General features: G+C 47.3%; 1 protein-coding gene across 1 annotated transcript; it reads right to left on the reverse strand.

Annotated features, from left to right (window-relative positions):
* Nucleotides 1-17,456: 17,456 nt before the first annotated feature.
* FOXI3 (forkhead box I3) lies at nt 17,457-23,428 on the reverse strand. Its single transcript, XM_043603944.1, has 2 exons — nt 22,616-23,428; nt 17,457-20,003 (listed from the first exon to the last, which is right to left on the reverse strand). The coding sequence occupies exons 1-2, from the start codon at nt 23,334-23,336 to the stop codon at nt 19,384-19,386; spliced, it is 1,341 nt and encodes a 446-aa protein (XP_043459879.1). The 5' UTR covers nt 23,337-23,428; the 3' UTR covers nt 17,457-19,383.
* Between the last annotated feature and the right edge of the window lie 1,944 nt (nt 23,429-25,372).

Genomic DNA, 25,372 nt, shown 5'->3' on the forward strand with positions numbered 1-25,372 from the left:
TTGTAGGGTCATGCTCCTGGAGTTTGCATCCTGGCTCCTCAACTTCTAAACTCTGTGACCTTGGATGGGCTACCTGACATCTCTGTGCCCCAGCTTTCTCATCTATACAATGGGGGTAATATTCAGAACCAGCACCTAAAGATGTCAGAATGAAATAACAGGATACTTAAGATAGTGTTCAGTCCGTAGTAAGTATTCAACAAATATTATTTGTTACTACGGTGTTAGATAATAATATCAAATGGTAAAAAATAATACTACTAAAGCTCAGGTTCATATAATGCTCATGGCACAAAAGAACTTTCACCTCTTCATTTTTTTTTTTAACCTCCCACATATAAACTTCTAAAGTATGTCTGGCATTGTGTCAAGTGCTTTACACATAATTTAATTTTTTTTATTTTGAAGTAATTTAGATTCACAAAAAGTTGCAAAAATAGTACAGACTGGCCTGCATATGCTCTCTGCAGCTTCCCCCAGTAACATCTTATATATACAGACATAAATTTTTTTAAATGTCTATTTATATTTATTTTAAGAGACAGAGAGAGAGTGTATGGGCGAATAGGGGAGGGGCAGAGAGAGAGAGAGGGAGGGAGAGCATCCCAAGCAGGCTCTGCACTGTCAGCAGAGATCATGACCTGAGCAGAAATCAAGAGTCAGACGCTTAATCAACTGAGCCACCCAGGGACCCACATACAATTTTTTTTTTTTTTTAAGATGAACGTTTCCAGATGAAGAAACTGAAGTGAGGTGAAGCAACTTGCCTAAGACCAGACAAATTCAAGGTCTCCAACTAAAGAAAAATACTGCCCTTAATTTGGGGGTGGGGGTGAGGGGAGTAGGCAACAGAGAACAGATGATCAGAAAATAGGGAATTCTCCTTTGGAAGAGGCCTGAGCACTCTCACTGACAAAAGCTTTTTGGACATGGCCACATATTTTATCTCATTTAATTCCTGAAAACAGCCCTATGAGGTGGCAGGGCAGATAATGTACTATCCTAGCTTCACATATGAGGAAAGTGATGTTTAAGCAGTTTGTCTCGGGGCGCCTGGGTGGCTCAGTCAGTTGAGCGTCCGACTTCAGCTCAGATCATGATCTCGAGGTTTGTGAGTTCGAGCCCCGCGTCGGGCTCTGTGCTGACAACTCAGAGCCTGGAGCCTCCTTCAGATTCTGTGTCTCCCTCTTTCTCTCTGCCCCTCCCCTGCTCACGCTGTCTCTATCTCTCCAAAATGAAAAAATGTTAAAAAAAAAAAATTTGAACAGTTTGTCTAGAGTCACATGGCAGACTCAGAGACAGTTGCCTTAAAAAACGTTCAGAAAAATAGTTACCTAAACAGGTACTGAGCCTTTGGGTTTCATTCTTGTCGTCTATAAATGCTTGTGAGAAGAGCAGAAGCATCAGTGTGCTGAGTAAGTGGAGACCCTTCCCCGTTTCCTCCTAAACTCCTCTCAAAAGATGGCAAGCACACTTGTAATGAGACACAGACACGTGAGCTCATGCTTTCAGCCTGGAAGGCACAGCACAGGGACCACAGGAAAGAGAAACCACGCCGGCCTTTTAGCTGCCCAAAACACCTCCGAGGAAGCCTTTATGCTGGAAAGCATAAAAGTGAACTTGGCTCCCTCTTAAAAACCCGCGGACCAAATTGGATTTACTCTTTGAGTGCAGGAAACTTTACCAAGATTATGGAAACAGAAAAGAATTCGAGATTAACACATACTGTACATTTCAGTACAGGTGGCAGGACAATTAGAAATCGAGTTAAGCTACGGAAAATCTCCATAAATCTGGGAAGGATTTAGGTCTGGGTGTGCCCTGGTGTAACCCATCATCAGATGCATGTTGTACTCGGTCTCTGAGCATCCAGACTCCCCAGGTGCGGGGAAGATGATGTAAAGGGGAAGAATAAAGAAGCGATTTTTCTCTGATCCACCTTTTGTGTGGGGCAAGCAATTAGGTGGCACTGGTGCCTACGAGGGGACCTGAGGGAGTCCCTGAACGCTGCCTTGTGTCTCTGTTTTACAAGTTTCACATTTTCCTTGTAGAAATAACTAAGAGGAGGGGCGCCTGAGTGGCTCAGTCGTCTGAGCGCCCGGTTTCAGCTCAGGTCATGATCTTGCAGTTCGTGGGTTTGAGCCCCTGTGTCAGGCTCTGCACTGACAGCTCGGAGACTGGAGGCTGCTCTGTGTCTACCCTCTCTCTCTGCCCCTCCTCCACACACTCTCTCTCTCTTTCTCAAAAATAAATAAATGTTAAAAAATTAAAAAAAAAAAAAAAAGAACTAAGAGTAGTCCCACAGAATTAAAAAACAGCCAAGAGGAAAGAAAAATGGTCAAAAGCAAGGACTACCCTGGATATAACTCCTCTGGCCACCTTATTGGCATATTCACCAAAATGAAATAATAATAATAAGAACACATAATTTTCATTGACCAGGAATTGAGCGAAGGTCTACTTACGTGTGAAAGCTATTTTGCTTCAACAATGCCAAATCAAGGGCTCTACTTTATCTATGATCTCAACCAATAGCACGCTTTTCTTGTGAAGTGCCAGAGAGTCAATATTTCAAGCTTGAAGGATCACATGGGCCACATGGTCTGTGTCCACTGCTCAGCCTTGCAGCGGGAGCCCCTCAGGGGTTTGGGATAATATGTGAATGCATGGGAGAAGCAGCACTCCAATAAAACTTTACTTATGGTGACATTTAGATTTCGTGTAATTTTCACGTGTCACGAAAGTGTATTCTGATTTTTCCCCACATTTAAAAGTGTAAACCCGTTCTTAGTTCCCAGGCCGTACAAAAACAGGCCTCACGGGGGATTTGGTCGAAGGGCCATGGTTTGCTAACACTTTATCTAGACCTGATCCACCTCTTAAATCTCTAATGAAGCGATCCATGTGGGGTTGAGGAAGATAGAGGCGACTCAGGTGTGTGTATGGGTCTGTTTCCCAGTTTGCTGGGGTCCAAATCGTTTCTCCCATATATTCTGACCTCCTGTGACGCCCATCAGACTTGACCTCTCTTGATAGGATTCCCCATTCCACTCAACGATTACTGTTCCCAAGCATGGGTAAAACATAACCATCACACAATGATGGGTGTCTTAGAAAGCAGCTTTAACCTCTGGATATTGAAATGTCTTCCCAACATTCTGGAGTCTGTCAAGAAGTTATAGTCGCTCCACACTGGGCACTCCCAGCGGCGTTTCACACAGGGTGAGGATGTTTGTCCAGAAAGCAGGCTCAGAGAGGCTAGGTCAGGCTGAGAGAGGTGCTTTCTCTGACCAAGAGAACTGAGGACAGAAAGCCCCCTGCCCTTTTATCAAGGATTTCTGTTGGGTGGGATGAAAGACTGCCTTAGGGTACTTTGGGAATTAGATTTTTATCTGCTTGAGTCAGTTCCCAAATGAGAAGCCAGCAAACATACCTTGAATGTCAGAGCATGGAGTTTCCTGCAGGGAGAGTTTTGCAAGTCTTTCAAAATTCCAACCAAGCCCTGGAGGTTCAGCCCTGTGCCTTAGACCAGAAATAGTCCCAAACTTGGGGAGTCTGGGCTAGCAGCAGCCTTCCCTGTACCCCCAAGGTCAAACCGAGGAAAGGAAGAGAGAGTTTTGCCTTGTCTGGGAATGGGACCACCATTGAGAGGGAGACCCTGGATAAGGAGCCAAATGAAAAAAAATAAAAAACTTCCAAGAGACTGCCAGTCCAGAGAAGGGCAAATAACGAAGGCAGGACCCAGAAAGCACTGATGATAGGGCCTCCTGTGACCAGTGAAGCCACAAATGTACCAGGAGTTGCTTCCAGAGTAACAAGTCCAAATTCCTGTGTGTTAGGGTGGAGCTCAGGGCCACATTCCCTCTCCATCTGCTGGCTAGGACACTTGTGCCTCTGGTCTAGACAGAAAGAGGGTGGAGCAGGGAAAAAGGAAGGTCAAGGTAGGGTGAACAGAAGATAGGGGTTGGCGGGGGGAGGGTGCGGGAGTAGAGGAGACTTATAACAAAGCAGTTCTATCCAGGCTCTGGTATTGGCCTGACCAGCCCTGAGCCTTTCTCTGTAGGATTTTGCCAGAAGTTAGAGGATTTTGTTTAGTTGGTTGGCTGGGCGCTGTCTAGTTTTCCCACTAGTAGAAAACATTTAAAGCCTCAAAAGCAAGCCAAACTGCACAGCCCTCTTTCCATGCAAAGCTCTGGCATGCAATCAGCAGTAGGAGTTCATTGTTCTGACAGGAACCAATTACCAACGGTTAGCAGAGGGCAGACAGAAACCCAGAGGGAAAAGGGTCCCCTGTCCCTTGAAGACTGAAGAAATTGAACTCAGAAACTGAATTCGAGGAAGACTGTAGCCCAGTAAGGGTTTCTAAAGAATTGTCAGCAAAGATGAGGCCCCGGGAGACAGTCAGTAAATATTATGATTTTTGTTCTGTGGAAGATGAACCGGGGGACCCCGAATTGAAGCAGCAGGCTTGAAGTCGGATCAATAAACAGAGGAAGAGAAAGAAAAGAAGACATTACGGTCCTTGTGGTACGATGTAAAAATGAGACAGAACAAAACAGCAGAGCAGAAAAATAATTAAATAAGATGACAGAAGTTAGATCGAACCCTTGTGAAAACAAATGTGGGTGTGAAAAGCTCACCCATGAGAGAGCAAGGTTTTCAGAAGGCCCCGGATACGAAATTCCACAATATGCTGTGTGAAAGAATCATCACTTCAATAAAAATGGATGTCCAAAGGTTGTACTGTGGAAGGCAGGTGAACGGACGCCAAGAAATGCTGAGGCAAGAGCAAGGTTATACATGGATAACAGATGATATTTGTGTGTATCTTTTTTTTTTTTAATGTTTGTTTCTGAGAGACAGAGCAGGGCAGGGGCAGAGAGAGGGAGACACAGAATCTGAAGCAGGCTCCAGGCTCTGAGCGGTCAGCACCGAGCCCGACGCGGGGCTCGAACTCACAAACCGCGAGATCATGACCTGAGCCGAAGTCCGATGCTTAACTGACCGAGCCACCCAGGCGCCCCAAATAAGTGTGCTTTAAATTTTGGTATGGATGCTGCCCTCGGAATTGCTAAGTAGTAGGACCAATTTATGTTGGCACCGATAAGATATGAGACTACACATCACCCATGTTGAAACTTATCCATCTTTTTCGATTTGTTCAGATGAGTAAAACCCACTGTTACTTGTTTTCATTTGCATGTCCCTGACTGCTAATGAGGCTGAGTATCTTTAGGGATATAGTGGCATCTTGTATTTCTTCTGTGAATTGCCTGCTCTATATTTGTTGTTTACGGGTTTGTTGCTGAAATATATGGAAAGTATTTACCTTTCATATGCAGATATTTCCAAGATTATAAAAATATCCCCTTATATCTTCTTGTGATCATTGTGTACTTTTGTATTTGTTTTTATGATATTTCTCTTTAATTCATCTGGATGTTATTTTTGTGTATGGTACAAATTTATGTTTTCTTTATGGAATCCAATTGCTCTAACTCTCTGAGTGTTTTGCCTTTTCTCACTGGTTTGAAATGGCCCTCTGATAATATTTTAAATTCCAACGTGAGATGTGTCCCTTTGTGGAATCTCCAAACTGTTTCCTTCATCCATTTTTATTTTCCTACACCCATACATGCTATTTTGGAGTTTGTAAGTGTTATGTCTTAATAGCTGGTGAGGGGTCGAGGAAAATACATGTATCTTCTTTTTCCAAAATTGTCTCACATATTTCCTAGTCCAGATAAGCGTCGGAATTCATTGCTTCCATTAAAAAATTCTTTTGGTACTTCCATTGCCATTACATTAAATCTATTAATTGTTTGGGGGGGGGGGGGACAGTGACATCTTTCCATAGTGAGTTTTCCTATTCAGGAATGTGGCATTTTTTTAAATGGCGTTCAGTAATACTTTGTGGATTTTACTAAAACTATTTACCTATACTGTGGAGCCTGCCTTTTCCTTGTCAGATTGTTCCCAGGAATTTTATAGATTTTATTGGTATTGAGAATGGGACTCTTCATATCCATTTTCTAATTGATTATTGACTCTATTTAAAAGCCATGACTTTGTCATATATAAACTTTGTATCTGATCATGATCATATTACTTCACTATCCCATTAGTTTTAATAGTTTTTTAGATGACTCTCTTGAATTGTTTAGAGAGTAGTGTTGCCCGCCCACTAGTAAAATGGCAAATCTTTCTCTCCTTTTTCAATATTTATTCCTCTTGTTTATTATTCTTATTGACCAGTTAACTCCAGTTCAATGTTGAATAGTATAGGTAACAGCGTAAAAATTTTCCGTGTTCCCGTCTTTAACAGGAATGCTTAACAGTACTGTTGTTAGTTCCTGGTAAAAACATTTTCTTAAACTAAGGAATGTTTCTTTTATTCTTACCTCAGGGGCACCTGGGTGGCTCAGTTGGTTAAGCATCCAACTTTGGCTCAGGTCATGATCTCACAATTCGTGAGTTCAAGCCCCCCATCAGGCTCTTTGCCAGCAACACAGCCTGCTTCACATCCTCTCTCTCTCTCTCTCTCTCTCTCTCTCTCTCTGCCCCTCCCGCACTCGTGCTCTCTCTTTCCTCTCAAAACTAAAAATTTTAAAAATACTTTTGTTGATGTTCACTGTTTTATTTAGCTTTAATAAGAAATAAGTGATAAACGTTAACACATGATTTTTTAGCACATGCTTTATTTTATTGCTCTTTTTAAAAAATATTTTTTAATGTTCATTTTTGAAAGAGAGAGACAGAGTGCAAGTGGGAGAGGGGCAGAGAAAGAGCGAGACACAGAATCTGAAGCAGGCTCCAGGCTCTGAGTTGCTAGCACAGAGCCGGACACAGGGCTCGAACTCATGAACTACGAGATCATAACCTGGGCCGAACTTGGATGCTTAACTGGCTGAGCCACCTAGGTGCCCCTGTTGTTCTTTTAATAGTCACCTATGTTAATAGATATTTCGGCGATGATTAGCTTGATTAACTAGAATAAATCCTATTGTGCCACGATACGTGATCTTTTAACACATTGCTGAATTCAGCCTGCTGATAGCTTACTTAAGACCTTATTGAGAATTGTAAAAGGTCTGAGATTTTTTTTCCTTGCTTGCAAGCTAACAAGATAGCTTGCCATAGCATCATACAAGTTGACAGAATACTCGAGACTCCGGGACACAGATTGATGCCATACACACAGCCAGCCTGCTTCACAGTCAAGAAACTCTGGGCTTCAGGAACTGGAATCTTTTATAAAAAGGAAGTAAGCAAGATTACTGGAGGGCGACATTGTTTTCATCATACTTACCAGTAAGCAAAACTGCTTTCTCTTCCAGATGGAGGTTCTATCACTATCTCCAAGGCTGTTCACCATACAAACATCTTTGAAACAAAGCGTAGTTAGTACCTCAGTTTGCAAGCCATGTAGAAACACAACAGTCCCACAGAGTCTGTCTCTCAGCAGGCTTTTGTATTGGCATAGATTTGGAAGTGAAATTGGGCACAGTTTTCTTTTGGAGCTATCCAGTTTAGTAGGTATCAGGATTTTGCTGGCTTTCTAGAACAAATTAATAAGTTTTTGCATTTGTACATGTTTAAAAGTGACATGGGGATAATACGGTCTTTGAAACATTGGTAGAGCTTACTCATAAATCTGTCTTGGCCTAGTGCCTTTTATAGGTGCAGATTTTTGACTACTATTCACATTTCTCTGGATCTGGTTATTGATCTATTCAGGGCTTCTACCCCTTTTGTGTCAATTTTATTAATTGATCTATTCCTAGAAATTTTTCCATTTCGTCTAGATTTAAGTATTCACTGTAATACAGCATTCAATATGCAGGAACTTACTTTTTTATGTTATTTCTTTAATGGAGAACACTGTAGAACTTTATTTTCTGGGCAGAACACAACTTTAAATCTGGCTTAATTTACTGATAGGGATACAGTTATCAGAGAATTTTCATTCACAGCGTGTTAGCTTGGGTAGCTGATGGAGGCTATAATAGTTTACTCGATACACTCATGTACACCTTGGATCAATTCTACCCCACACTAAATAATATTGAAATATCAGAAAACTTTGGCACAAGAAAGATGCAAGATTGATTATACTTTTCATACTCACATTTAGTTTTCCAGTTAGGCAAGTATAAAAAGTAAAGGGCTTAGCTTATAGCAATATATTATTATGCACTTAATGTGATAATAACTCTAATAACAGTTACCATTCAAGATATCTCTCTATTAGAGAAAATCAATATAGCTTCATTATCTGATATGGAAGTCTTTAGTGGACAATATTTTTCTTCATTCAATAAACAGAAAATGACAGGTGGTTTACTTTTAGCTGGCAGGAGTAACTACAGACCTCAACAATTCTGCCTAGGGTATATGCTAATTCTCTAAGCGCACGCTGCAGGTTTTACGGGCTGGTAATTTACCATTTTATCGTCTCCCAGGACATCGTGCTAGTACTCTCCATTAGTGACATAACAATAATGAAAAGCAAGAAGTGACTAATCATATCTGCTTTTACAAGATACATATATGGGAGGAAGCCAAAAAAAAATAAATCTTTAAAAACATATAGGGCCACGACTAATGAAGTTTCTGTAGGACATAATCTGCAGCATGACAAATATCCACCCAAAGTGAAAAACTAATTTGAGCAATCTGTACCCTCTATAACAACAAAAAAGAAGCCCTTACTTGATGGGTCAACATACCTGCTCCGAGGGTGAACCTACAATCTGACATCTTTGAGTGGAGCCCAGAGAAAGAGAAAGCTCTCTAGTTCCCTCCCAAGTGGAGTAGCCCCTTCCTTGTCTCGATATATACACGTTGCTTGATGTGTCCAACGCAGATTGGAACGGAGAATGGAGCCTATGACAAGTTGTTACTGGAGGATGGTTGAAGCTATTAAAAATCGTTTAAAGTTTCTTGATTTATTATGAGAGAGACAGAGGCAGTGTGAGTAAAGGAGCGGCAGAGAGAGAGAGGGAAACAGAAAATTCCAGGCAAGCTCTGTGCCACCAGCGCAGAGCCCAAAGTGGGGCTTGAACTCACAAAGCTATGAGATCATGACCTGAGCCGAAACTGAGTCTGACCCTTAACCCACTGAGTCACCCAGGTGCCCTGAATCCTTGTCCTTAAATAGCACTTTTATTATTTTATAAGGACCACATTTGTTTAGATTTTACCTAAATGTTCATCACTTTCTTTGCTCACCATCTTTTCTTACATTTCTTCACAGATGTTTTCTTTTATTTTTTTTAGTGTTTATTTATTTTGAGAGAGAGCGAGAAAGAGAGCGAGCACACGTGCACACAAGCAGGGAAGGGGCACACAGAGAGGGAGGGAGAGAATCCCGAGCAGGCTCTAGGCTATCAGCAGAAAGCCCCACTCGGGGCCAGACGTCATGAACCGTGAGATCATGACCTGAGCTGAAATCAAGAATTGGATGCCACCCAGGTGTCCCAGGTATTTTCTTTTTTGCTGAAGTAAATCATAGGGATGTTCTTTCAGTGAAGTTCTGGTCAAACACTTCCTCAGTCTTTATTTATATAGAAATGCTTCATTTTACCCTTGTACTTGAAAGATAGTATGTTTTCAGGACACAAATATCGAGGTTGACATTTGTTTCTCTCAACTCTTTAAGGATGTTATTCCATATCATTTGGCCTGGGGAGGATCTCTGTCTAAATCATCTTCCCAGGGAGGCCTTCCCTGACCATCCTATACGAAGTGGAAATTTCTCCACACGCACTAGCCCCTTCTTCGGCTTTTCTTGTCTCCACAGCCAGCACCAAGAGTGTAGACAAGCCCAGGGCCCCTATTCGCACAGAAACCAACCACTGCTCCTCCCGGAGCACAACTACAGGGCTCTAGGCTGTGCCCTATGGAGACCTATCCATGGTACCTACCATTGTCTATACCTACAGGGCACACTTATCCACAGATCTGCAACCCTTCTCAAAATTTTGGAGGCCAATTGTGTTTCGCAATACTGAATTTTTCAAATTTTGGAAAGGAACAGGGTACCTGTACCAGATTTTATAGACCACCGTGGTTCCAGGGACAGCATCTCCAATCGCATCCGTTAACATTTCCACTCTCAAATATGAGACTATTCTCGCCATTGTGTGTCCAGCCCAGGGCACAGGGCCTAACAAAAAGCAGCTGCTAAGAAATAGTTACTAAGTGGCTAAATTAAATCTTTCGCCCACATTCTGACACCTCCCAGATTTATGTGGCCAGCCTGGCCCCACCTCCTGATCTCAGCCTAAGGGCTTCAGCTCCTGCTGGAAAGGTCCTCCCGGGTGACCCACAGATAGTCGCTCCTCTTCTGAAATGTCCCGATCTGGTAAACACCTCACCCTATTGCCTCAGGCAGAACCCCAACAGTCATCTTGGAGCCTTCCTTCTCCCTCAACCGCCACTCTCTGGAAATCACAAAGCCTCCCCTTCCTACTTCCTAAATGTGTCTGAGACCTCCCACTGTTTCCTTCCCTGTAGTCCCTGACTTACTGCACACTCCCATCACCTCTTGCTTGTTCCTCTACAGTAGCATCCAGAGGGGTCTGTCTTAGGAGATCTTGCCCTTCCAGAGGATTCTCCACAAAGAACTCTATTTGAAGTACAAATTTCATTTTTTTTAAGTTTATATATTTTTGAGAGAGAGAGAGAGAGAGAGAGAGCGAGCGCACAAGCAGGGGAGGGGCAGAGAGAGAGGGAGAGAAAGAATCTCAAGCAGGCTCCACACTGTCAGCGCAGAGCCCGACTTGGGCCTCGAACTCATGAACGGTGAGATCACCACCTGAGCTGAAACCAAGAGTTGGATGCCTGACTGACTGAGCCACCCAGATGCCCCCAAATTTCATACTTAAAGTGAAATTTGATCCATGCCTCTCTGTTCTGTTCTGCTCAGTTCTATTCTCTGGACGGCTTATTCGACTAATAGATTCACCTTGCGTGTCCCCCACTGCCCTTCCTCACCTGAAACTGCAGAGTGCCACCTGCCTCCAAATACAGCTTCTCTCAGTTCCCCATGGGAACCACGGCCTCTCATTTCCAGCCCCCCACTCTGCTTCCGCCCCCACCCAACACCTGCTGCCTCCCTCTCCGCCCCGTTCACCTCAGCAACTCCTACTCCGGTCAGGGTTTTGACCTCTCCCATGAGATTCCCATGGCACCCCACACTTCTCTGATCAAGGCACTCGTCGCCCTGCTGTTCTCCCCCTCTTTGCTTCTCCTCCGCTAGAATGTAAGCGCCATGCTTACAGGGACCTTGATTTTAGCCGTGCCCCTAGGAGGTGTAGGAAGTGGTCAGTAAAAATCGCTGAACGGAGGAAGGGACGCTAAATCTGGAAGCATCAGAATGAGCCGTGACGGTGCCCTTTCGAGGAACTGAGCACATAAGATGCTGGAAAGGAGGATTATTTACCACACGAGTGCCAGCAGCGCTATGACTTCATCAATGCTAATAATCCTGTAAAGGTAGGACGTGTATGTTCTCAGCAGTTCCTGAGCTAGGAAACGTAGATGTAACAGGGCGTCGGAACACATCCTGAGCAGGCGGTGGACGTTGCTAGGGTTCCGTGGCCGACATTGCTATTGTAAGTGGCAGTCATTGTTGTTAATCCCATGGAAGGAAGGTTTTCTAAAGCCTCTGCTGAAGTAGCAATTTTTTGGCTTTTACCACCACCAGTAGCCAAGGAGGTGTGCAGGGTAACAGCGGCTATGGGTGTTTTTCCCTTCCCCGAACCTGCTGAAGGGGAGAACTTGAAAGTCTTCTGGATGAAATGAGAGCAGGGGGCAGCTGTTGCCTACTGATCAAAGACTGCAGGTGTTTGGCTGAGACTCGTTGCCAGGAGAATGCAGGGGAGGTAGGAACGCGGAAAGGGGGGAAGTGATGTGCGGGGGGACGGTTGGGCTCTAAATCCAGGCTGAACATAGCCAAAATTCTTGGGGTTTTGCCCATCTAAAACCAAAGGACAAAGACAACTTTTTCCGTTTTATGTACTGAGGGATGCCACAGTCAGCAAGTGAGGTACATCATAAACGAGTCTTGGGAAAATGGATGCCCCATGCCTTGGTTTCCCCAAACAGGAAGGAGGAACAATGTGCTTTTTTTTATAAGATCAATTAGACAATCATTTCTCTCGGACATAGGCTTCCTTTGTATTTATTTATTTGTAGGGGCGGCTGGGTGGCTCGGTCGGTTAAGGAGCTGACTTCGGTTCAGGTCATGATCTTCCGGTTCACAAACTCGAGCGCCGTGTTGGGCTCTGTGCTGACAGTTCGGAGCCTGGAGCTTGCTTCAGATTCTGTCTCCCTCTCACTGCCCCTCACCTGCTCGCACTCTTGTCTCTCTCTCTCTCTCTCTCAAAAAAAAAAAAAAAAAAAACCATTAAAAAAAATTAAAATTTATTTATTTTTAAAGATTTTTTAAATGTTTTTTATTTATTTTGAGGGGGGCAGTGCAGAGAGAGGGAGAGAGAGAGAATCCCAAGCAGTTTCTGCACTGTCAGCGCAGAGCCTGATGCGGGGCTCAAACTCACAAACCATGAGATCGTGACCTGGGCCGAAATCAACAGCTGGACACTCGATCGACTGAGCCACCCAGGTGCCCTTAGGCTTTCTTTTTAAATATGGAGGAGACAGACCTGAGGGCGCCCATGCTGGCTCCTGTTCCTCTGCTCACCTCTCACCCCCCAGAAATGATCTCATTGAAATAATGCTTTTGTTTTATTTTTTAAGGCACAGATTTGGTTACAATGGGAAGAAAACTGTACAAAAGGCAGCTTGAAGGGAGTTGGTGGAAGAGGGGAGGGTTAGAAGCTCAGGGACAACTGCTCCAAAGGCCCGCCTTTGAGCAGAAGCTTGACAAGATCCGGGGCATTAAGCTTGTGCAACTGCGAAGACCCTAAAACCGAAGAGTCTGGAATGTTTGAGGGGCTCCAAGCAGTGAATGGCTGGAGCCCAGTGGAAGGGGGATGTGGGAGAGGGGCAGGACCTAGTTCATGCAGGGCCACAGATGAGCTTTGGAGTTTGCTAGTAATAGAGGTTACAGAAAGGTTCTAGGCGGGAAAGCAATATAATCGTTATCTGTTGTTTGAAAGATTACTCTGGCTTCTGAGTAAAGGATGAGCTCAGAACAGCAGGGGTGAGGGCAGCGTGAATAGCAGGGAACTAGGGGTTGAGGCCGGGAGCCAGGTAGGAGGCTGCTGCGACCTCTGGGCACAGACCTGGTGACACAGGTGAACAGGGCTGAAGTCATGGGCTGGAGACCAATTTTGAACATGAGAGCCAACAGTTCTTTTCCCGGGCTTGGATGTGGGGTTCGAGGCAAACAGAGGAAGCAACATAATGCACATCAGGAAGGTAAACTGGGAAGGAGAAAACCCCAACATGGCAGGTAACCTTCTTTGAAGTGCGGAGCAAAGAAGCCAGGCTCCGCTCCCACCTCAGGTTGGGGCTGAAAGCTGGCGACCAGGAGTGTTGATGCACAGACACCAGGAGGGAGTTCACACAGGCCAGGCCCCAGGGCCTTGAAGACAGTCCACCCGACTACGGTTGCTTCTGTCGCTTCTGTCAGCCCAGAAGCATCCCTGCTTTGGGTAACCCCTGGTCCTGGTCTCCCGGCACAGGCTGCAGGTCGGGGAAGGAGTGTAGGCAGGACTCTGGGGAACCTCCTGCCGCTCTTCCAGAAGGTGAAACCACTCATCTCCCTCGGTGGACACTGGCAGCCAGTCGGGAGAGCACAGGCCGACCCTGTGGATCCTCTGTACCCTGCACACATCTGCTCTGGCCCTCAGACGTGCTCGCTAAGTGTCCAGGTGGGTCTCGGTCATCTTACTGTCCCCAATGCCCAGCACCGGGACTCGTGCCCAAAGGGATTTGCTGAGTGCGTACTCAGTGCGTACATTTCCTGAGTCCAAGGTTCCAAACCAGCGTCTCCAATGTCTGGCTTCCCTTGGCAACTTCAGAGCCCAAGATGTGGGCCATTGACTTAGCTGCTGGCTGATCCTGCAAGGGAGGACATGTCAAGGAAAAACAACTTCCCTTCCCACTGCTTACCTTCCTGTAGCCACGAAAAGGGAGCCCCAGATGCAAAAACCAACCTCAAGGAAATGCCTGCAGGGAACGCCACTGAGTGGGTGGGGGTGGGTGGCAGGGCAGGAGCCTGGGTTCTGAGCCCCCAAACCTGCAACCAATACGATGTGTGGCCTTGGGCAAGTCACTTAACCTCCCTGTGCCTCTCCTTTCTCATCTTCAAAAGGGAGAGACAGGGGCACCTGGGTGGCTCAGTCGGTTAAGCATCTGACTTCGGCTCAGGTCATGATCTCGCGCTCCGTGAGTTCGAGCCCCTTGTCGGGCTCTGTACTGACAGCTCAGAGCCTGGAGCCTGTTTCAGATTCTGTGTCTCCCTCTCTCTGACCCTCCCCCATTCATGCTCTGTCTCTCTGTCTCAAAAATGAATAAACGTTAAAAAATAAAAATAAAAAGGGAGAGACAGAATAGTTTAAGGGCAGGTACGTCCTGACATCACATAACCTGACTTTGAATGTCTGGCTTCACCACTTACCTGCAGCAGCTGGCCCTGGTATTAAACAAACTCTGTGGTCCTCAGCATTCTCATTGGTCAAATGAATATTAACAGTGTTTCCTTGGGGTGCCTGGCTGGCTCAGTCGGTAGAGCACGCGACTTTTGATCTCAGGGTTGTGAATTCAAGCTCCGCGTTGGGGGTAGCGTTTATTTAAAAATAAAACAAAACCCTATGTCTACTTCATAGAGTTGTTGCTAAGATAGCTGTTGATTACATTCAATATATTTATTTTTGTATATTTTAGGACAATGCCCAGCACCTAGTAAGTGAGTTATTATTATTGTAATTTTTGCCTTTTTTAAAATAATAAAGGACTGCTCTCCAGGCCTCCTAGGTTTTTGGTAAGGATCCCCAGACATCATGAATAAAAAAGCAGAGAGGAATTCAGTAGGTAGCTGGTCTTTTTGACCTTTTTTTTGTTTTCAAATCTGACAGGAAATTCCTTCCTTCTCCAGCCCTGCCTGCCACCCAGCCACGCACCCCAGCTGACCACTTTCCATGACAAAAGGCCAGGTCACGTGGGTGGCCGGTTCTCGGCCCCAGAACCCGCAAATCCCTGCCTCAGGTAAACCACTGGGAGTTTCTTCTTTAAAAGCCTCTAGGTTTTTAGCTACTAGAGCAGCTAAAGAAAACCAGTTAGACCCTGTGGACTTAGCCTTTTTCCAAGTTCTGGGCAGTCGCAGGGAGGAAGAGAACAGCTTTAGTGATGTTCCTCATGGCCAGAGCTTGGCCCACTTTGCTCTGGGAGGGACTTGTCAGGGCCCTGGGGAGCTGGAGAAGTTGGGGTGCAGTTCCTGAAGCCTCTTGGCCCCCCTTTCCTAGTAAGTTTAAGAACAAGATTAAGGTTCTCAAAGTATCCAGAAGGAAATGTGAATCCGGTTTAGTAATTTTTAAAATTCTCCTTTGGCCCTGTCTTATTCTGGAAGGTACACTACATCCCAAAAGGCTGGAAGGCGGCTGCCTTCACTTACTTATACATGTGCCCAAATGGCCTCAACGTGGGCTGCAACTCGACGTCAGTCCCCCAGTCCCTGGCCACCCCAGAGAAGGAAGGTCACTCATTTATAGGCCAAGGGAGCACATCTTTCCCTCTGCACTGTCCCGAACAACAGAACGTGAAATCTAGCTCAGATCCAGAATGTCTGACCTGGTTCTCAGGCAGACAACGACACAGATGCAGGAAACCGGTGCCAGCTGTAGGGCTGGTACAGACTTTGACCTGGAAATCTCACAGGCATGGGCAGCTTCCTCGGGTAGCCTTGGGTCCCATGCCCAGCAGGAGGCAGTTCCCTGATCGAGACTTGCCCACCTTACAGTTTCTTCAGTCCCGGGAGTGGAAACTGAGCGGCCCTGCCACCCTCCGCGGCTGTTCAGCAGGAGAATGACACGGATTCTGCTCTTCGCCTTTGTCCTCATAAATGCCATCATCCTGGCCTTTCATACCAACCACTCAGATCTAGATACTTCCAAATATGGGTTACTCATGTGCTTTTTGCATGTCTTTCTTTCCAAGAAATCCTTATGCCTGTCTCCATTACCGCCCCCCCCCCCAACCTCCGACCATGCCAAAAAACAAACAAAAACAAAAATAAAATCCCAAAACTCGGGTAGCTTATTGTTGGTCGAAATTATTCCGGCCTAGATCTCTATTAATAGAAATAATTAGATGTCAAGAAGGAAGCTGCCATAAACAATCTATAGTCAGCAACTAAAATATTGAAGGAATCTACCTCCAATGTGACAGGGCAAACCAGTGGATCTCAGTTCTGAGAGAGCAGCTGATTTTCTTTAGGAGAAAAGGCATCTCAAAGGACAGAAACCGTCCTACGCCAAAAACCCAGAGGCCTCCTTCATCCAGGGCTCAACAACTAACTAGCCCACAATTTTCCAATTGTGGGTGTTAGTCTAGATCAGTGGTTCTCAAGCAGGGTTAATTTGGTCTCCCCCCAACTGGCCAGGAACATTTGGCAATGTCTGGAGACAGGTCGTCACCATGTGGCCAGGGCCGGGTGGAAAGGAGGCACTTCTAGAGTCTAACGGGTAGAGACCAGGGAGGCTGCTAAATACCCTGTGATGCACAAGGCAACCTCTACAATGAATTACCCAACCCTAAATAGCGGTAGTGCGGAGGCCGAGAAACCCTAGTCTAGAAACCTCGTTTTCCTGGTTTCTTCTAGATGGGGGCCCAGTCTCAATAGTTTCCTATTTCCTTGGCAGTGTGCAGTGATGGGCTGCCTGTGGCCCCATTGGGGGCCACCACACCCAGGGCTGTGGAGGCCACCTGAGGACTACTGCCAGCTGGTGAGACCTCACAGCACCATTTCATTCTGGAACAGAAGTTGTCTGGTACACTTAGGTTGGTTGATCTAAGACAGAACTGTTACTCTGTTAAAAATCAATAAAATGGGGGCGCCTGGGTGGCGCAGTCGGTTAAGCGTCCGACTTCAGCCAGGTCACGATCTCGCGGTCCGTGAGTTCGAGCCCCGCATCAGGCTCTGGGCTGATGGCTCAGAGCCTGGAGCCTGTTTCCGATTCTGTGTCTCCCTCTCTCTCTGCCGCTCCCCCGTTCATGCTCTGTCTCTCTCTGTCCCAAAAATAAATAAACGTTGAAAAAAAAATTAAAAAAAAAAATCAATAAAATGCTCACATGCCTATAGACCATCCCCAAGAGTAACTGTTTTGTTCTAGCCTTTCAGACGTGGGCAGGTGGGACCAATCCAATGGGAACATCATTTGCTTTTGCTCTCAACAAAGTCCCTGTAGTGGCTTCAGTGTCATGCCCCTTACATCTCTATTCCTTTAGGAGAAAGACGCTGAAGACAGAAACACAGGAACGCGTAAAGGTGGCCAGAAATCATCCCACTTAAGAGTTTATTTCATGTGATTCTCAGCATGCAGTGTACTTTCTTGGGAAAAAAAATTTTTTTTTGTCCCAGTTCACATTATAAATTAATTTACAAATATAGAACTGTGTTAGAAATAATATTTATAAAAGTCCCTACGATTTTTCACATAGAAAAATATCCACAGAAACGGTTTTTTTGTACACACAATCTGGGGGGTAGGTAGTCTCTTTGGTTGTCTTCGTCCATAATATTTAAAAAGTAATGGTGATGTTATTTATACCTCAATAAAACTTTAAAAAATAGTTTTCTGTATTGTGTATTTCAAAATAAAAATTTAAGAGTAATGCTGTGAGTCTCAAAAAAGAATACACAGGGAAAAGTTAAAAATTTTTTTTTACAATATACTTACTTGCATTCCGTTTTCTAAAAAAAAGTAAATCCCCAAACCAGCAACTCTCCTATCAAAGATCCAACAACAGGGAACAAAGGCAACTCAGGACATTATCAGCTGTTCCAATGAAATCAACAATTATCTACATTTTAATTAGCACTTTTTGGGTGAGTTCAAAAGGTGGCTAAGGATCTGCCAAGGACCAGACACTCAGCTGGGCACTGGGAGGGTGACCATAAAAACTATTCAAATGCAGGTACCTCTTGAGAAGCAAAAGGGAGTGCTAAAAAATAAATTATATTAAAAAATTTTAACAGACGGTTTATTAAGAAACTATAAAAAAAATTCCATTTCAAAACTATTTTTTAATAACATTCTAATATTGTCTTTAAAAAATGAAAGATCTAGGACACACGCTAAAAGGGATGGGACACCAAGTTAACTAGGACAATGGTCACCCTGGGCATATGGCAGCAGAAGGCAGAGGGAGGTGTCTGTCCTTGTTGCTCAGGAGAACATCTGAAATGGTCACTTATTTCAATCTTTGGTCAAATGAGACGTAGCTCATTCCCACCCCCTGCACACTGTGTCTGCCTACGGATAACGGCACCTTTTGGATAACGGCACCTTTTGGTTCTCAGGACCAGAACAAATCTACCAGCACCAGCTCTGGAGCCAGACTGCCTGGACCTGATCCTGGCTCCTCGACTTGTGTGTGACATCTTGGGAGATGCACTGGCCTCATATAGAGAGCACAGGGACAAGTAATAATACTGATCCCCCAAGGCTGCTGTGGGATCACACGTCGAGTGTCTGTCTGAAACGGCACTCCGCACACAGCTTGCCTGGGCAGTTCTATTGCTATTAGTATCCACCGAGTCCCAGAAGCGGAGCCTCAGCAGAGGGGATTTGTGAGCTGGATGCAGCTCGGAGGATTTGTGGTGTTTCCCGGTACAGTATTTTAAGAACTTTAACTGGTGGCAAAGAAGGCAAATGGAGGTTTTCTTAAAAAAAAAAATCCAGACACCTGACTTTTCCAGAAAAATCAAGATGCTGCCAGGCAGGAAAGAACTAGCTGCCCACAGCGGCCTTCAGCTGGTCAGTCGCGACCGCTCCCCACTGCTGCAGTTACCAACTGCGACCTTTTTTCCTACCCAAGACACTTCATTCTTTTGTTTCTTAGCTGCCCCGTGGGCACATCTGAGCTTGTAACCCTGATATACAGCGATGAGCAAAACAGACGCGGACCAGGCCCTCGCAGGGCTCGCAGGTACTGGCCCAGAACAGAGGTGGCTTTCTCTCCAGGGAGGCCCTTCTCCAGAAGAAACCTGTGACGGCTTGCTGGGCTGTAGAAAGAGTCATCTACGACTCCCGTGCGCCTCCAGATGTGGCCAGTGGGCCCACGGGATCACCCGGGGCTCCAGGGAGAGGCAGAGCCTCCCTTCCTGCCCCAAGACCTACTGCCTGGGAAATCTGCATTTAACAAGATCTCAGGTGCGCATATTCAAGTCTGAGAAGCTGAGGCTGGCGCGTCCTATACCTCGGAGCCCTCGCGGGGGTAGATGAGGCTGTTGACCATGCTGAAGTTGTAGAAAGGGCTGCTGAAGGGGCTGCTTTGCCCCCCGCTGGAGCCGGCAGGGAAAGGGCTGCAGTAGGAAGGCCTCTGGCTGCTGCTGCTGGCGCCGGAGCTCAGCGGCAAGGTGTCCGGCGCGGCTTCCGAGACCGAGCTGGGGGGGAAGGCGCTGCTGGAGGGCAGCTGGGCCCCCTGGATCCCCAGGTGGCGGCCGCCAGGGAGGGCCCGCTGGGTGCCCCCACTGCCGCTGACACTCAAGGTGCTGAGGCTGCTGAAGAAGGTGTTGAGGCAGGGGGTGGAGGTGAGCAGGGAGCCTCCCGGGGACGAGGCGGTACTCTTGGTGCCCTCGGGAGGCTCTGGGGACTGGGACGGCCTTAGCAAAGCCGTCGGGCTGTCCCCTTCCGGCTTCGCGGCCACTCCCGACCCCAATCCTGAGGAGAGCCCGTCTTCCGATTTTGTGGTCCCTGGGGCCGCCGCGGAGGAGCTGCTGGCTTCGGAGCGGCGCTTCCGCTTCCGACGGAAGTTCCCGTTGTCAAACATTTTCTCACAGTTTGGATCGAGGGTCCAGTAATTCCCCTTCCCTACGGGGTGGAGAAAGAAACCCAGGTCAGAGAAGGACCCAGTCCGTGCCCTCGAATTATTCAGCCTCAGTCCCGGAGGGAGGACGGACTCTCATGAAACCCTGACAGACATGCTCAGTCCCCTCTACTGGTTACATTTGTCCTTCCGGGGGAGGTTTTATTCTTCACCTCCAAGGAGAAATCTTGAACCCAGATGTTCTGGCCACTTCCACTCTCTCCTGGCAGTGCCTGCTGCTTAAATCGTGAGACCTAATTCTAGGCCCAAGACATTTTTAATGCCCCAACACCTCCCCCTCCAGACTCATGGCGTGCGCCCTTGCAAAATCCTGGTGCTACTTAAACGTGAGCCTACATTTCTTGATTTATAAAAGCAGGCATGAGATTAATACCCATTTTACAGATTGGCCGTGAGGGTCCTGGTACCTGTTATTACTATTTGCTCAAAGGGTACGATATTTGTCCCTTAAAACAAAATCACTCCACTGGAAAAAGGCAACCTCAAATACCACAATCATTTGTCTTGCCAAACAAAAATCACAAAAGTTATTACTGGGTAGTCAGTTGTTTTCACACCACCTTGGACAACGTGTGTTCAGGGGACAAGGGAGCTCCTGGAATCTACATCCCTCCCTCCCTCCCCTTCAGCAGGAGGTGCCCCAGGTCTCTTCCCAGCTTTTCCTCCACCGGCAAATCTCAGACCAGAGCCCCATTTAGTGCATGTGGTGCTAGTCTTCTGCTTAGAAAATCCCCCTCACTATCTAGCATAATCGAGGGAAAAAAGATCCACCCTCTTGGAGGATCTTCTCTCTCAACAGCTTTTATCACTTCTGGTAAACAGAATCTTTGGCATTTGAAAAGTACTGGTAAGCACTTGTCTCGTAGAGTGCTTTCCACGGGCAGCTTCGGTTGCTCCTCTCAGCTCTGTGGAAACAGGCCACATTGGTTGTTAGTAACCTGCTGTGTTCCCAGTTAGCAATGGTAGAGCTGGGCTTTAAGCGGGCTGCTTCTAGACTCCGCATTCTTACCTAAACACTGTGTTAGGTTGCCTGCATGAACCAGCACTCATTCCTCCAAACCCAGGATCTTCAGTAACACATTTTTTGCAAACAGTTGCAAAAAATTTTTTCTTTATTCATACAGCTGCCATCTGAATACCAGCACCTGTACCTATCAGGATATTTAGTGCTTTGACAAGATACTAGCTAAAGACGCTAACTTTTTAGACAGTCCAGAAGAATATACATGACCATTAACATGACAATCTCAGGTGCTTTACGGGCCAAATGGGGAAGGTATCTAGAAGATACCTTCTAGAACTGTATGCCCTGTCCAATACAGTAACCACTTGTCACACATGGCTGTCGGGCACCTGAAAAGTGGCTCGCTAGTCCAAAGTGCCCTGCAGAATCAAGCACACACAGGACTCTGAAGACTTAATATCAAACAAAAAGCATAAAGTATCTCACTAATAGCTTTTATATTCGCTGTTGAAACAATATTTTGGGTTACTTAAAAATAATTCCACCGGCTTCTTTTTACCTTTTTAACGTGGCTGCTAGAAAATTTGCAATCACACACGGTTTGTACCGCATTTCTCTTGGAAAGCACGGCTCTCGAGTGCTTTCAAGGTGCGAACGCTCCAGAGCATTTACACAAAATCCTGCATCTCTTTTTCCTATCACGCCTCTGTCCCCACCTCCTCTGTCCCCAGCTCCTTCTGAAAACCTCAAGTAGAATCCTGTTCTCTCGGGGGTTTTTTTGAGCTTTTCTTCGGCTTCCACTGCTCCGGTAGAGGAAAACCACTCACAGCGCTCCACTGTAACCCAGCCCTCCTCACCCGGGGCGGGGGGCTCGGATCAGAAATGCAGCACACTTGGGGTTTTCATTTTTACATTTCTAAATAGTGAAGGCACCAAACCACACTCTGTAGGACCCAGCTTTAGTTCTCGGATTCCTCTATTCCCTGTCCCCGGATGCCTGTGCCACGACTTCAGTCGTCTCTCTCAAGGCGGGCGCCTACTCCACGAAGGACACAGAGAGGACCCTGGTGCAGGAAGAGGGTCTGTTAGGACCCCGGTGCAGAAGGAGGTGTCTCCAGGGGCAGCTGGGACGGCCGGCTGTTGCTCGGTCTCTCACTACCTATTCCGTGAAATGTGCCGGGGCTCTCAGCGCTCCTGAATCCCTTTATAGTCGTCCCTTATCCGAGAGCCCACGCGTGTTCCTATTGCTAATCTACCTCCCTGTACCTTGGTCCCTCCCTTCCACTGGCACCCAGGGGTGGCTTCCCGTTTGAGGATACTGGCTTTTTTCGTTTTTCTCTAACCGGCCAGCCTCTGCGCGTGTGTGTGGTGGGTGTGAGTGGGTGCAAGGGGCGAGCCCCCCACCACCGGGCCCCCGCGCTCGTGGGTCCTCTGATTGTTCTCTTTGTCCTCCGGTTTACCCCCGCCCCAGCCAGACGAGGTTCGGGGTTCGGGCGGTTGTTCCGTCCGCTCTGGCTCCCAGTCCCAGTTAGCAAGAGAAGACTCCGCATGGAGCTCCATCCAAGTCGGCCCCTGCCCGGGCGCCGCCTCCCCGCCCTCCCGGCCGGGGAAGCACCTGTCCGGCGCCCTCACCTGGGTCGTCCTCGTCGCGGGGCACCTTCTTGAAGCAGTCGTTGAGCGACAGGTTGTGGCGGATGGAGTTCTGCCAGCCGGCCTTGCTGCGCTGGTAGAAGGGGAAGCTGTCGGCCACGAACTGGTAGATGTGGCTGAGCGTGAGCTTGCGCTCGGGCGCGCTCTGGATGGCCATGGCGATGAGCGCCGAGTACGAGTAGGGCGGCCGCACCATCTTCATCAGGTCCTCGCGGCTGGCCATGGACAGCCAGCCCAGCTCGCCGGGCGCGGCGGGCCCCGCGGGCGAGGCGGGCGCGGCGGGCGCGGGCTGCGCGAAGGCCCGCTGCGCGCAGCCGAAGGTGCCGGCGGCGGGGGGCGGCTGCAGGAAGGGTCCGGCCGCGCCCCCGGGGGGCGGCGGCGGCGGCGGCGGGGCGCCCAGGTACGCGGCGGCGGCGGCGGCGGCGGCTGCGGGCGGGCCGCCCACGCCCGGCCCGTTGAGCCACAGGTAGGGGTTGGCGGCGGCGGCGGGCGGCGCGGCGTAGTCGGCCAGCCCGTAGGGCGCCCTGGAGGCCGGCGGGGCGCCCGGGGCGGCGGCGGCGGCGGGCGGGGGCAGGCCGGGCTGCGAGTACACGCCGAAGTTGTCGCCGCAGTAGAGGGCCATGTCGGCGGCCGTCGGCGGGTGCGGCGCGGCGGCGGCGGCGAGGGGCGAGCGGGGCTGGTGTCGCCGCTCGGGCGAGAGCATCCCTTTGGGGGAACCTCCCTGCGGCCCCGCCTCGGCCCTCGCTGGGCGACCGGTGCCGGGGCGGGGGTCGGCGGAGGCGCGCGGAGCGCCCGCGAGCCGGCTTCTTATAACCGTCTGCGGCGCGGCTCCTCCCGGGCCGGCCCGGGGCTGGGCGGCGGCCCGCGGGCCCGGGCTCTCCACGCCCCCGCCACGCCCCACCTGCCCGCGCATCCCGGCGGAGCGCGCCCGAGCCCTCGCGCCGCGCGCCCCGCCCACCCCGCCCCTGGAGCCCCTCCTCGGCGGGCCCGGGAGCCCGGGAGCCCGGGGGAGGCTGGCGCAGGCCCGCGCCTCCAGGTTGAGGGCGAAAAGCACCCCACTGCCAGCCGACGTGTTCTTAGCACAGGGGTGGGATAAAAGGACGAATGTGGAAACCAGGAGAAGGTAACCCAAACAGTACAGCGGTTTTCTAAAAAGTGCCCAAGATGAGTTTGGGTGGCCACTCAGACCACCTGCTTAGCCCCCTTTGGTTTTCTACCTCGAGCTTCTGCACCCTTTGTGATTGAGTTCCAGGATTCACGGCCGGTCTCAACCGATCGGCTTCCAGTCGAAAAGAATAGACGCGATTTACAACTCTTTGGGGGCTTACGGTAGATTTTAGTAACGGGCATCCTTGGAGTGTCCCCACCTCCTGGGGGATTCTGTGATGGGAGGGACTGAAATTGGTTTTTAATTCTTCTAACCATGTCTCTAAACACATAACTATATGTCGTTCACATTCGGGAAGTATTTGTTCATTTTAAGTCCGGTTTGTGCAGTCCTTTGGCGCGATTTGTTTTCTTCAAAAACAGAAGGGTGTATGTTTTCAGAGACATTTAAATAAGTGGGTTCGGAATTAGCATTTTAAAGCCAACTGTAATTTAAACTGTGCAAGAAGCGCTCATTTACAAAAACGGTCTTAACGAATTATGGTACAGGACTTGCTTTCTACTTCTGTAAGTTTTGAAATGTGGTTCCTGCCCGGGAAAAAAAACAAAAACAAAAAACAAACAAACAAGCAAAACAAGTAAGATACTGTGGCAACCCCACATGTCACACAGTCATTAGTTATTGGCTCCGAACAACAATAAGAAAACTGTTTCTTTTACAATTAAAATCGTTCCTAAATATGTTCTTACTAGGTAGTGACAAGTCTGAGATTCGCATTTAAGGGAGAGGGGTGGGGGGAAGTTTTTTGTTTGCCCATTGCAGACTGACAGTTCAGAATATTTAATAGTTTGGAAATCCACCCCCCTCTACTCCACTCTTATTTTCATGATATAAAGTTAGTTATGTACTTTACAGAACGTTATCATCATGTGTTATCTCATTTCTTAAAAAATGATATCCAGAGATACTTAACTAGTAAATTTAATACCTAAAATGCAAACCACAGTTCCAAGTAACTATTTTCTTCATCTTTTCTGGACTCAGAGAAGAGTTATTCTGACCTCTAAATTCAGCACACTGTTTCTTTTAATCTCTTGGCAAATGCTATAGAATGGAATAGTGTTTAATTGTATTTTGATTTAAGGATCTAAATTTGATCTAAATTTTTCTTAGAGAAGAACAACGTGTGTGTGTTTTCTCCTTTCCCAATAGTACAAAACAAAGTTGTTTTATTTCTTTTGGGATGTTAATAAAGATGACAACTATAACCCAGGAAATTTTAAAGCAATTTTTAATAAGTTATAATGCCCCAATTTAATATTTGTTCTTAAGTTTAAAGATCTAAAAAAAGGGAGAGAGAGAGACAGAAAGTCCAAAAGAAACTCTAGAAACTGAGATGACAGTAAATTAGAAAACATTTGTAACCATCTCCCCTTTAGTCATTGATGTCCTTAAGGCTCTCACACCCTCCCTTATTTTTTAACAAATTGCTTATGTGTACAGACTTTGCAGTTTTGCAGGGCTGTTGTTGTTGTTTTTGTTCTTGTTTTAGTCTAATTCTTAACCCAATAGCTCCAAATTATTTCTGAGTAAGAGGCCATGATTGCAAATTATCATCTCTTGCTTTGATG

Source organism: Prionailurus bengalensis, chromosome A3, assembly GCF_016509475.1.
Source record: "Prionailurus bengalensis isolate Pbe53 chromosome A3, Fcat_Pben_1.1_paternal_pri, whole genome shotgun sequence".
In the NCBI taxonomy this organism is placed as follows: Eukaryota; Metazoa; Chordata; class Mammalia; order Carnivora; family Felidae; genus Prionailurus; species Prionailurus bengalensis.